General features: G+C 45.6%; 1 protein-coding gene across 1 annotated transcript in view; it reads right to left on the bottom strand.

The window, feature by feature from the left end:
* LOC144805497 (uncharacterized) overlaps positions 1–13,903 on the bottom strand; it is a 134,279-nt gene that overhangs the window by 58,620 nt on the left and 61,756 nt on the right. Inside the window, exons 3-4 of the mRNA XM_078672042.1 lie at positions 9,820–9,986; positions 8,453–9,778 (exon numbers count right to left, since the gene is read on the bottom strand). Coding sequence (XP_078528168.1) covers positions 8,453–9,778; positions 9,820–9,986 — 1,493 coding nt within the window. The remainder of the gene's footprint in view (positions 1–8,452; positions 9,779–9,819; positions 9,987–13,903) is intronic.

The following is a 13,903-nucleotide window of genomic DNA, read 5'->3' as shown; positions in this document are numbered from 1 at the left end:
AGAAGAATGCTTGATGTGATGGTGTTAGACAATGGTGTATTTTGTACAGTCAATTTGTGGGGTATGTTGATGTAATATGTTGTTCATATGTAAAAAATTGAAAAGGTTTTTTCTAAACAAATGAGATATGAAAATTGAAAAATAAAAGCAATTCATAAGCTGGCTGATATAGTGATGGTACATTCTTATATCAGGACGAAATAATCACAGTGAATCACAGCAGTATTGGCACTTTATCTTCTGGTTGATATATAGTTGAGCTCAGCCTTGCTGCTTCAGAGCCAAACCCTTCTGGGTTTTCACATTAATTTTAAAAAAGGGCAGCTCTATCCAATAGAGTAAGGGGCAGTGTCTTCCAGTGCTGCACGTCAGCCTGGAGGCAATGCAGGGGAGGCAGGAGATTCTTCTGATAGAAAACGTACTTGTTCCTCGTGACATAAATGCCCAGATAGCGGAAACCGTCCGTGACTATATCAGCGCTGCTGCCCGGGGGAAGACGTGGGGGCTCTCCACTGAGGACATAAATCAATGATTTGTCCCAGTTATTGATATAACCTGAGTACTGTCGAAAGAGGGCAAGAACATGCAACAACCTATGAATTGAGAATCGAGGGTAGGCCAGGTACAAGGGATATCATCGGAGTAAAAGGAGATCCTATCCGACCAGTCCAGAGACCAGTTGTTGCCTGGGTTTTTCCTAGCCAGGCGTAGGGCCAAGTTTCTTTGAGATTTTAACTTTTTTGTCGCTAATGAAATGCAAGGTTGTGTAATGTGCTGACGAGTACGGCTCGTAGATGGAAATTCGGACTATGATCATCATTTGTTCTACAAGTGTGAAAAAAACATTGAGGAAATATAAGAACAAAGAGGACCTTTGAATTAGGAAAAGACAAATTGTGAACAACCAAGTATTATGAGTTATCAAAAATATATGTTTATACCAACAGTGTATAAAAAAGCATTTGCAATGCAATTGCGATGTAGATGATCAATATTCAGCACATAGTTGGTGCATGGTCCCTACTGAAGATATACAGGCATACTTCCACATTCATCCAGTGCCTATTTCTATATAGATGCACTGTCTAATTTTGAACATAATTGTATAAGAGTTGCTACATCGTGAGGACAGACCAAAAGAGTAACATCAATTCAATTGTTGTCACATAGTTTCACAGTTAAAACGTAAGCATTATTTTCATGGTTGAAGAATTTCGTGTCCTCATTTGTTCTACATCAGAGCTTCGGAGGTAAATGTCAGCACTGCGAGGGTTAACAAAGAGCTGCAGCTCACATTCTCCTGCTTCAGAGGTAAATGTCATGCACTGCGAGGGTTAACCCAGAGAGCTGCAGCTCACATTCTCCTGCTTCAGAGGTAAATGTCATGCACTGCGAGGGTTAACCCAGAGAGCTGCAGCTCACAGTCTCCTGCGTCAGAGGTAAATGTCATGCACTGCGAGGGTTAACCCAGAGAGCTGCAGCTCACAGTCTCCTGCGTCAGAGGTAAATGTCATGCACTACGAGGGTTAACCCAGAGAGCTGCAGCTCACATTCTCCTGCTTCAGAGGTAAATGTCATGCACTGCGAGGGTTAACCCAGAGAGCTGCAGCTCACAGTCTCCTGCGTCAGAGGTAAATGTCATGCACTACGAGGGTTAACCCAGAGAGCTGCAGCTCACATTCTCCTGCTTCAGAGGTAAATGTCATGCACTGCGAGGGTTAACTCAGAGAGCTGCAGATCACATTCTCCTGCTTCAGAGGTAAATGTCATGCACTGCGAGGGTTAACCCGAAGAGCTGCAGCTCTTATTCTGCTGCTTCAGAGGTAAATGTCATGCACTGCGAGGGTTAACCCAGAGAGCTGCAGCTCACATTCTCCTGCTTCAGAGGTAAATGTCATGCACTGCGAGGGTTAACCCGGAGAGCTGCAGCTCACATTCTCCTGCTTCAGAGGTAAATGTCATGCACTGCGAGGGTTAACCCGGAGAGCTGCAGCTCACAGTCTCCTGCGTCAGAGGTAAATGTCATGCACTGCGAGGGTTAACCCAGAGAGCTGCAGCTCACATTCTCCTGCTTCAGAGGTAAATGTCATGCACTACGAGGGTTAACCCAGAGAGCTGCAGCTCACATTCTCCTGCTTCAGAGGTAAATGTCATGCACTGCGAGGGTTAACCCGGAGAGCTGCAGCTCACAGTCTCCTGCGTCAGAGGTAAATGTCATGCACTGCGAGGGTTAACCCAGAGAGCTGCAGCTCACATTCTCCTGCTTCAGAGGTAAATGTCATGCACTGCGAGGGTTAACCCGGAGAGCTGCAGCTCACAGTCTCCTGCGTCAGAGGTAAATGTCATGCACTGCGAGGGTTAACCCAGAGAGCTGCAGCTCACATTCTCCTGCTTCAGAGGTAAATGTCAGCACTGCGAGGGTTAACCCAGAGAGCTGCAGCTCACATTCTCCTGGTTCAGTGGTAAATGTCATGCACTACGAGGGTTAACCCAGAGAGCTGCAGCTCACATTCTCCTGCTTCAGAGGTAAATGTCATGCACTACGAGGGTTAACCCAGAGAGCCTCAGCTCACATTCTCCTGCTTCAGAGGTAAATGTCACGCACTGCGAGGGTTAACCCAGCGAGCTGCAGCTCACATTCTCCTGCTCCAGAGGTAAATGTCATGCACTGCAAGGGTTAACCCAGAGAGCTGCAGCTCACATTCTCCTGCTTCAGAGGTAAATGTCAGCACTGCGAGGGTTAACCCAGAGAGCTGCAGCTCACATTCTCCTGCTTCAGAGGTAAATGTCACGCACTGCGAGGGTTAACCCAGAGAGCTGCAGCTCACATTCTCCTGCTTCAGAGGTAAATGTCACGCACTGCGAGGGTTAACCCAGAGAGCTGCAGCTCACATTCTCCTGCTTCAGAGGTAAATGTCACGCACTGCGAGGGTTAACCCAGAGAGCTGCAGCTCACATTCTCCTGCTTCAGAGGTAAATGTCACGCACTGCGAGGGTTAACCCAGAAAGCTGCAGCTCACATTCTCCTGCTTCAGAGGTAAATGTCATGCACTGCAAGGGTTAACCCGGAGAGCTGCAGCTCACATTCTCCTGCTTCAGAGGTAAATGTCAGCACTGCGAGGGTTAACCCAGAGAGCTGCAGCTCACATTCTCCTGCTTCAGAGGTAAATGTCAGCACTGCGAGGGTTAACCCAGAGAGATGCAGCTCACATTCTCCTGCTTCAGAGGTAAATGTCAGCACTGCGAGGGTTAACCCAGAGAGCTGCAGCTCACATTCTCCTGCTTCAGAGGTAAATGTCAGCACTGCGAGGGTTAACCCGGAGAGCTGCAGCTCACATTCTCCTGCTTCAGAGGTACATGTTTTGCACTGCGAGGGTTAACCCAGAGAGCTGCAGCTCACATTCTCCTGCTTCAGAGGTAAATGTCAGCACTGCGAGGGTTAACCCAGAGAGATGCAGCTCACATTCTCCTGCTTCAGAGGTAAATGTCAGCACTGCGAGGGTTAACCCAGCGAGCTGCAGCTCACGTTCTCCTGCTTCAGTGGTAAATGCCATGCAATGCGAGGGTTCATCCGGAGAGCTGCAGCTCACATTCTCCTGCTTCAGCGGTAAATGTCAGCACTGCGAGGTTTAACCCGGAGAGCTGCAGCTCACATTCTCCTGCTTCAGAGGTAAATGTCATGCACTGCGAGGGTTAACCCGGAGAGATGCAGCTCACATTCTCCTGCTTCAGAGGTAAATGTCAGCACTGCGAGGGTTAACTCATAGAGCTGCAGATCACATTCTCCTGCTTCAGAGGTAAATGTCATGCACTGCGAGGGTTAACCCGAAGAGCTGCAGCTCACATTCTGCTGCTTCAGAGGTAAATGTCATGCACTGCGAGGGTTAACCCAGAGAGCTGCAGCTCACGTTCTCCTGCTTCAGAGGTAAATGTCAGCACTGCAAGGGTTAACCCGGAGAGCTGCCGCTCACATTCTCCTGCTTCAGAGGTAAATGTCCTGCAATGCAAGGGTTAACTCAGAGAGCTGCCGCTCACATTCTCCTGCTTCAGAGGTAAACGTCATGCACTGCAAGGGTTAACCCAGAGAGCTGCCGCTCACATTCTCCTGCTTCAGAGGTAAATGTCAGCACTGCGAGGGTTAACCCAGAGAGCTGCAGCTCACATTCTCCTGCTTCAGAGGTAAATGTCATGCACTGCAAGGGTTAACCCAGAGAGCTGCAGCTCACATTCTCCTGCTTCAGAGGTAAATGTCAGCACTGCGAGGGTTAACCCGGAGAGCTGCAGCTCACATTCTCCTGCTTCAGAGGTAAATGTCATGCACTGCGAGGGTTAACCCAGAGAGCTGCAGCTCACATTCTCCTGCTTCAGAGGTAAATGTCACGCACTGCGAGGGTTAACCCAGAGAGCTGCAGCTCACATTCTCCTGCTTCAGAGGTAAATGTCAGCATTGCAAGGGTTAACCCGGAGAGCTGCAGCTCACATTCTCCAGCTTCAGAGGTGAATGTCCTGCAATGCAAGGGTTAACTCAGAGAGCTGCCGCTCACATTCTCCTGCTTCAGAGGTAAACGTCATGCACTGCGAGGGTTAACCCAGAGAGCTGCAGCTCACATTCTCCTGCTTCAGAGGTAAATGTCAGCACTGCAAGGGTTAACCCAGAGAGCTGCCGCTCACATTCTCCTGCTTCAGAGGTAAATGTCATGCACTGCGAGGGTTAACCCAGAGAGCTGCAGCTCACATTCTCCTGCTTCAGAGGTAAATGTCAGCACTGCGAGGGTTAACCCAGAGAGCTGCAGCTCACATTCTCCTGCTCCAGAGGTAAATGTCCTGCACTGCAAGGGTTAACCCAGAGAGCTGCAGCTCACATTCTCCTGCTTCAGAGGTAAATGTCATGCACTGCGAGGGTTAACTCAGAGAGCTGCAGCTCACATTCTCCTGCTTCAGAGGTAAATGTCATGCACTGCAAGGGTTAACCCGGAGAGCTGCAGCTCACATTCTCCTGCTTCAGAGGTAAATGTCATGCACTGCGAGGGTTAACCCAGAGAGCTGCAGCTCACATTCTCCTGCTTCAGAGATAAATGTCAGCACTGCGAGGGTTAACCCGGAGAGCTGCAGCTCACATTCTCCTGCTTCGGAGGTAAATGTCAGCACTGCGAGGGTTAACCCAGGGAGCTGCCGCTCACATTCTCCTGCTTCAGAGGTAAATGTCACGCACTGCGAGGGTTAACCCAGAGAACTGCAGCTCACATTCTCCTGCTTCAGAGGTAAATGTCACGCACTGCGAGGGTTAACCCAGAGAGCTGCAGCTCACATTCTCCTGCTTCAGAGGTAAATGTCACGCACTGCAAGGGTTAACCCAGAGAGCTGCAGCTCACATTCACCTGCTTCAGAGGTAAATGTCATGCACGGCGAGGGTTAACCTAGAGAGCTGCAGCTCACATTCTCCTGCTTCAGAGGTAAATGTCACGCACTGCGAGGGTTAACCCAGAGAGCTGCAGCTCACATTCTCCTGCTTCAGAGGTAAATGTCAGCACTGCAAGGGTTAACCCGGAGAGCTGCCGCTCACATTCTCCTGCTTCAGAGGTAAATGTCAGCACTGCAAGGGTTAACAGAGAGCTGCAGCTCACATTCTCCTGCTTCAGAGGTAAATGTCATGCACTGCAAGGGTTAACCCAGAGAGCCTCAGCTCACATTCTCCTGCTTCAGAGGTAAATGTCACGCACTGCGAGGGTTAACCCAGCGAGCTGCAGCTCACATTCTCCTGCTCCAGAGGTAAATGTCCTGCACTGCAAGGGTTAACCCAGGGAGCTGCAGCTCACATTCTCCTGCTTCAGAGGTAAATGTCCTGCACTGCAAGGGTTAACCCAGAGAGCTGCAGCTCACATTCTCCTGCTTCAGAGGTAAATGTCATGCACTGCAAGGGTTAACCCAGAGAGCTGCAGCTCACATTCTCCTGCTTCAGAGGTAAATGTCATGCACTGCGAGGGTTAACCCAGAGAGCTGCAGCTCACATTCTCCTGCTTCAGAGGTAAATGTCAGCACTGCGAGGGTTAACCCGGAGAGCTGCAGCTCACATTCTCCTGCTTCAGAGGTAAATGTCATGCACTGCGAGGGTTAACCCGGAGAGCTGCAGCTCACATTCTCCTGCTTCAGAGGTAAATGTCATGCACTGCGAGGGTTAACCCAGCGAGCTGCAGCTCACATTCTCCTGCTTCAGAGGTAAATGTCATGCACTGCGAGGGTTAACCCAGAGAGCTGCAGCTCATATTCTCCTGCTTCAGAGGTAAATGTCATGCACTGCAAGGGTTAACCCAGAGAGCTGCAGCTCACATTCTCCTGCTTCAGAGGTAAATGTCAGCACTGCAAGGGTTAACCCAGAGAGCTGCCGCTCACATTCTCCTGCTTCAGAAGTAAATGTCAGCACTGCGAGTGTTAACCCGGAGAGCTGCAGCTCACATTCTCCTGCTTCAGAGGTAAATGTCAGCACTGCGAGGGTTAACCCGGAGAGCTGCAGCTCACATTCTCCTGCTTTCACTTCTGCTGTTCTACACAGTTCTCTGGCCGCTGTCACAGAACCATTAATGATGCATAAAATGACCAAAACCACAGTCAGCTCTGAGGAATCTTCATTTTGTGCTTGTTAAATATTTTTTTGAGTGTGATTGGTTTATATGTGTTATCACTAATCTCCAGAATTAGCTGAAAATACCCTTTTTAGTCCAAGCATTGTTCACGGTGTTGATTTTACAGGTAGCATGGTCAGGTGTGCTTGGATTTCTTTAGTTAAAACTCTCTCACAGAATAAAAACCAACAATGTTTCTTCACTTTTAGTCCACTTTGTGCTGTTGTGGAGCATTTTAGGACCCTAGCGTAATTTTCCTGACTCATGCCCTTATATAGATGTAAATCACCCTATCCTTATATAGGCATAGAAATCCTAACCATATTTAGACATAGCTCATGCAGTCCAAATACGGCAGGGCTACTTCCACTAGTTCTGAAAATCCACAACGATTTCCTGGAAAAACCCACCTTCAGCAGTCAGGGACTTCCCCTTGCTTGAATATTAATTTATCCTAGAAATCATGGAGTTTGCAAAGAACCGAGTCTTTGATGACGTTATTATGTCCAACCTTACATCAAAGCTCAGCACCTTCAAGGTATAAATATGCCCACATTTGCCTTAGAAAACACACGGAGCAGTTCGACTATCTACTTGCCTGCCGCAGCTCGCTACGGCAAGTGCCGAAGGAAGCCGACCCTCCAGCTGACGCACTGAGAGACTCTGTCTTTTCTCTTGCCGAGAAAACCAGCTCCAGTGTTTCCAGGCTACTCTTGCGGGTTGCTGGTAAATCGAGTCCTGAGAGAAAGAGATACCCTATCTCCTACATTCTAAGCCAAGGTACGGAGCTGATTAGACCCTTAGAGAATTCTTGGATAGATTCTTGGCAGATTATACTAAAACTTAGGCTACACCTCACTTACTTCTTCCCTTGTACTAGACCTAAGTTAGGTACACAGTGGTAGGCATATTTTAGAAGCACCAGTTGAGAACTTTTAGTCTTTATTTATTAATGTATGTATTTTATGTATTTTATGGCTTAGAAACCATACCATGTTTATACAGTATTATTTCATAATACTCTTCGTACTGTACGCATTGTACTTTGCAACCAGTCTTACAATTGTAGCAGTTCATTTCTTCTGCTTGAGAAAGAAGACTGTTAAATAAATATCTTTTTATTGAAAATGCCTGTCTCTCTATTTCTCTGCACCTCTGGTGAAACGAAGCATGCACGATTGACTGAGTGAAATAACTATCAATTGTTTCCGTGACTCTAGAGATACGTTTCTTATTCTTTTTAAACAAAGTTGCCATGTTTTAAGCGGTTGTCAGAAACTAATCCCTTCTTGTTTATTCGAGAAAGTTTCTAGTGACCTCTGAGCTAGCTGGCACAATTAAGTTTAATATATTCGATAGAGACCTAGTCGACCTCAGTCCTACGTCTAACCTATAGGATATATTATTCCAATTCGCAGAGCCTATTGGTAATATAGGAACTACACTACAGTGATAGACTCCCAATGGGTTTCCAGATATTTCATGTTTTTCCTAAATGTAGGGAAATAAACGAAAGCAGAGAATAGACACATTCATATTTTTTCAAATATATAGGTTTTTCTTCTTTCATACTAGGTTTGTCTTCTATCAACTGCTTTTTATAAGCTGGTATTTGAATGTCCCGCATTATTGTAATTTTATAATTTTCTGTAATTCCTTCATCTCACATTAACTGCACTTTTTTTTCCTTCAGTGTACATCCACAGATGGGTCAGTTTTATTGTTAATGTACTTAAATTAGTACCAAATTCACTGCAGCTCTATGTTTATTTCTTTGTGTGTTCAGTGATGGTGGAGTACTCGCTGATGTCTTTGTAGGTTTGAAGATTGACTGAAGCTCTTCACACATTCACTGCACTGGAATGGTTTTTCCCCAGTGTGTGCTCTCTGATGCTGTTTTAGGTTTGATAATCGATTAAACCTCTTCACACATTCACTGCACTGGAATGGTTTTTCCCCAGTGTGTGCTCTCTGATGCTGTTTTAGGTTTGATAATCGATTAAACCTCTTCACACATTCACTGCGCTGGAATGGTTTTTCCCCAGTGTGTGTTCGCTGATGCAGTTTAAGGCTCGATAATTGACTAAATCTCTTCACACATTCACTGCAATGATATGGTTTTTCTCCTGTGAGGTGTGTTCTCTGATGGAGTTTTAGGTCGTATAAATACATAAAGCTCTTCCCACATTCATTGCACTTGAATGGTTTTTCCCCCGTGTGTGTTCGCTGATGCAGTTTTAGGTTTGATAAATGACTAAACCTCTTCACACATTCACTGCAATTATATGGTATTTCTCCCATGTGTATTCTCTGATGGCGTTTTAGGACTGATAAATATATAAAGCTCTTCCCACAATCGCTGCACTTGAACGGTTTTTCCCCAGTGTGTGTTCCCTGATGCTGTTTTAGGTGTGCAGATTGACTAAAGCTCTTCCCACATTCATTGCACTTAAATGGTTTTTCCCCTGTGTGTGTTCGTTGATGAATCCTCAATCTTGAAAATTCACTAAAACTACTTCCACATTCACTGCACTTGAATGGTTTTTCTCCAATGTGTGTTCTCTGATGAATCCTCAATCTTGAAAATTCACTAAAACTACTTCCACATTCACTGCACTTGAATGGTTTTTCTCCAGTGTGTGTTCTCTGATGAATCCTCAATCTTGAAAATTCACTAAAACTACTTCCACATTCACTGCAATGGTGTGGTTTTTCTCCAGTGTGTGTTTTCTGATGCTGTTTGAGGTGTGTTAATCGACAAAAGCTCTTCACACATTCACTGCACTTGTATGGTTTTTCCCCTGTGTGATTTCTCTGATGGTATTTTAAGTCTGTTAATCGACTAAAGCTCTTCACACATTCACTGCACTTAAACGTTTTTTCCCCTGTGTGTGTTTGCTGATGATACCTTAATGTTGACGAATTCCTAAAACTACTTCCACATTCCCTGCAATGGTATGGTTTGTCCCCTGTGTGTGTTCGCTGATGATTCCTTAATGTTGAGGAATTCCTAAAACGACTATCACATTCACTGCAGTGATATGGTGTTTCCCCTGTGTGTGTTCTCTGATGATTTTTTAGAGTTGATGATCGACTAAAGATCTTCAGACATTCACTGCAATGATATGATTTATCCCCGTGTGTGTTTGTTGGTAATGCTTTAATCCTGAAGAGGAACTCAAACTACTTCCAGATTCACTGTAATGATATGCTTTTTCCCCTGTGTGTGTTCTCTGATGCTTTTTTAGGTATGATAATTGACTAAAGCTCTTCAGACATTCACTGCCATGATATTGTTTTTCTCCAGTGTGTGTTCGCTGATGACTCCTGAGTTTAGATGATTCCGTAAAACTACTTCCACATTCACTGAAAGTGTATGTTTTTTCTTTCTTGGTTAGAGTCTCTGAGTCAGGTATGTATTTTTCTACATCTCTTGACTGTGCTTTCTGAGCAGCCAACATGACAGATAAAGCACTTGTGTTATCCTCACACTCCATGTATGTGTGTGGTATTTGCACATTTGCTTTCCTAAAGTGCAAAGGTCACAAAATACTTGCCACACTTATAACGTGTGTAAGGCTTCTTTGTGGGCGCTTGTGTCTTTAGAATGGATAATGGTTCTGCAAGCTTGTGAGTAAAGATCCATTGTCCTTCCGGTCGGTGCACACTGGGACAGTACTCTGTAATTTATATAGCAGAACCCCCATTTCTTTTAACTTTCAGTTAACTGTGCTTTTCGCTTCTTGCTTTGGAATCGCTTGAAAGAGTTAACAATACACCTCTAGCACTGAATGGTGGTCTATCACGTTAGGAAGCTGAGATCTGCTGTAGCCACCTCATGATCAAAGCTGGTACTGGACATGTTTACACAACAAGTGGTTGATCAGTGTTGTCATAATTTTCTAGAGGTCATTTCTTCATCTTGAGACACGGAGGTGCACAGCTGAGACTCGTATAATCACTGAATTGCCCTTGACGGTACTTCCAAGATCTGTCAGTTTATGTTCAGGTTCCGCTGCCTTTGTCGGCACTTATGTTTTCCTGAATACTGGAACTCAATGTTTCGGACTTTACTTTTGCAGATTTACAGTATTATCTTCATTATTCTTAAACATTTTGTGCAATCAAGGATTGTTTTCTGTCGGATGTAAAGAGATTTAAATTACTTAAATGAAAAATACCGGAATGTGCATATACAATTTTTAATTGATTGTAAAAGCATCTCATTTATTACTATTGTTGAAACTTATAAAGACATTTTAAGACCTATTTAACCATACAGAGATATTTACATAAAAGTTCCTTTGAACATGCCACAATCTTATTTATTTCAGCAAAGGTGTTCATAGAGTAACTTAGCAAAAAAAGGGCACTCGCATAGCACTCATATACTAGTTTCAGCTTTAAGTAGATGCATATGGTCAAGGTTTTGTTAAAACAAGAACAGCTCTTGGAGTAAGCGATGGATCAGAAAGACTCAAGACAGCACGGTGGACATCAGAATGTTGTGCCATGCATCAAATCCTATTGTACATTTACATACATTGTTCATGGAGGTGACTGGTTTCCTTCACTACTAACTCTTTTTTCAGGAGGATTCCCCTCGCTGTTGTCTCAAGGCATGATCATGAGGGCCTTTTGTGTGCTGACTGTGTTTGGGGCTCTTGTGGCGTAAAGGGGCTCTCTCTGAGCCTTGTAGGCCCTGCATCATGTATCGACCCTCTCCCCATATAAGGTCCCTGCCCAATATAAAATGGCGGCGCCTCTATGACTCTAGGAATCTAGATATTGACTCAGGACTTAGCATGTCCTTCTTATGGACATGTAAGAAGGACTATCATGTTCTATAGCTTCAAAGTATTTCCACGGTGGCGTCCATCTTAGAATGTGGTTGTTGACTAATTCTGTTTAGATTTCCAGACTGGCTCAGTCTATCTAATTTCCAAGTGCATCCTAGGCAACTGTTCATCCTATCCCCCATCCCTCTAATCCGGATTCTATCTTCTTAATTGCGTTATCTAGTTTGACCCAATGTATTTCAACTTCCCCTTTTTATATTTGCAGCTGGGCACTCTCTTCAGGATTTGCTGTTTTCCACCTAGTAACCGCATGCATATAACGCTGGGAAGCCCAAAACAGAAAGAGTACCTTCTTCTCTCTTGGCATCTTCTGTCATGATGCTGTTGTTTAACGGGCTGTCTTTGTAGAAGGGAATCATGGAACTTTCCTCCAGCCACCCCATGGTTTGTTCCATCCCTTCCTTCCTTCATCTGACCATACCCCCTTCTCCTCAACTCCCCTCAGCTTCCCTCCACGTGAGCATGTGGTACTCCGGTCCCTCCCCTCTTTCCACTCTGGAAATTTGGTGCCCTTAGCCATGGATTCCCTTTCTCGAAGATCACTAGACTCCAAACTAGTTTTAGACGCCTGAAATTCCTACACTATCATATACCCCATAAACTATCTAAAAGTGTGTTCAAGAACTTCTAACACAGACTTCTCAAATTTCTCCCAGAAACCCTTATTTCTATCCCCTATGTCTTCACGAATAAAGGCGCTACCATAAGTGACCTTATTTTTTGCATTAAAAGGCGAGCACAATGAAAGAAAACCCTTTGCTCTCTGCTTCGGATCACTGCATCCACTAAAGCCCCCCACGGTCTCAGACTCTCGGTAACTCCCTCTATTGTTGGCGGAGCAGAGGCTATCATCTACCTTTATAATAATGGGATTATCCTCATCCAAGCATCGGAACGCAGCCTAGAATTACTTGATTACATTTTCCTCTCATCAAAGTCTCTGTGATGAATAAGTTTCCTCCCTGACCCAAGCTCATCCTAGCCCTTTAGTCATCCCACGGGTACATCTTTCTATATCCTCCCCTCTCCCCACTACTTGTATTGCTCCACCCCGTTCCCCTCCTCCCTATCCACCTTCATCAGATTAACCAACAGCATTAATTTACCATTACCCTTGCAGCTTGTTTCAACCAACATTTTTTGTCATAATAGCCTGAGCCCTCATCACACCCCTAGAGCAGCGACCACTGAAATACACTGACTCGATACTAACACCTTCACCTCATCTCTGCCCCTTACCTCTGAACATTTTTTTTTAATAAAGTTTTATATAGCGCGAACATGACCCACGAGGTTATCGGAGCGCTTTACAATATACAGTTATTAAACATTAGATGGTTGAGGTAGTAAACATACATTTAGTATTCGCCATTCAGTACAAAGAGGTAGATAGTAGTATATGGATAGCATAGGTGACTAGTAGTCAACAAAGAATGAACCACAAGGGAATCAGAACGCTTCACAATACACAGTTATTAAACATTAGGTGGTTGAAGTAGTAAACATACATTCGGTATTCGCCTTCAATACAAAAGATGTAGTCAATAATATATGGATCGCACAGATGACTAGAGGTCACAATAGAATTAAAGTCTTAGGATGTGAATTTGTTAATTAGAAGCATTTTTACTTCTTTTTCGGTTGAGCCTTTGCAGCGCGCATGCGCTGCAAAGGAAAACAACCTTTTCTGAATGCTTAGGCTTTTCAGCCAAGCACATGCACGCGTTCCATTGCCTTCAATGGCAACGCGTGCATGTAAGGACATTCACTCGCAGGAGCGCGCAGCCCATCTGGTCACAATTATCGCTCCCGCGAGTGAATCCCTCCCCCCTGCTGCCGCGCGAATGCTTTTTTTCTTGTTCTCTCTGAAATCTTGTGCCACTCTTTCACCCCACCGTTTCCTCCTTCATTTTCCCCTCTCCTCCTTTAGTTTATTTCTCCGACACCCTCTGCCTCGCTCTTTCTCGTCCTCCTTTCAGCCTCTCTTTCCTTCCCCTCTCCTCCTACGGCCCTCTCAATGAAGCCCTCTCCCTCCGCTCACCTCTCCTCACTTCCTCCCCGTTGTCCTCCTCGTGGGCGCCCGGGAGGGCTGCGGTCCCAGCGGGTTTCATTAAATGCTAAGCGCCGCCATTAGATCTTCTCCCCTGGAGCTCCACGCCGCGTCGCCCGCCTCGGCTGCCATCAAGGCCCGCTGCTCCTGGGAAGCAATCCTGCAAGGGGCGCCGGGGCCGCGGAGATGCCTCGGAGACTAATGGAGCAGGACATAGAGTGTGGCGACGAGAGGCAGCCAGCACTTACAGCGTGCTTGTGGGTGCCCGTCCATCACTGAAGCGGAGGATGGGGCTGTCCGGGAGTGGCCCGGAGGAGAGTGGGCTCTGTAGGAAGACATCCGCAGCCCTGGACCTGTTAGTTGGATCAGTCTGT

Source organism: Lissotriton helveticus, assembly GCF_964261635.1.
Source record: "Lissotriton helveticus chromosome 1_1 unlocalized genomic scaffold, aLisHel1.1 SUPER_1_unloc_12, whole genome shotgun sequence".
NCBI lineage: Eukaryota > Metazoa > Chordata > Amphibia > Caudata > Salamandridae > Lissotriton > Lissotriton helveticus.
This window is presented reverse-complemented; position numbering and strand designations above follow the sequence as displayed.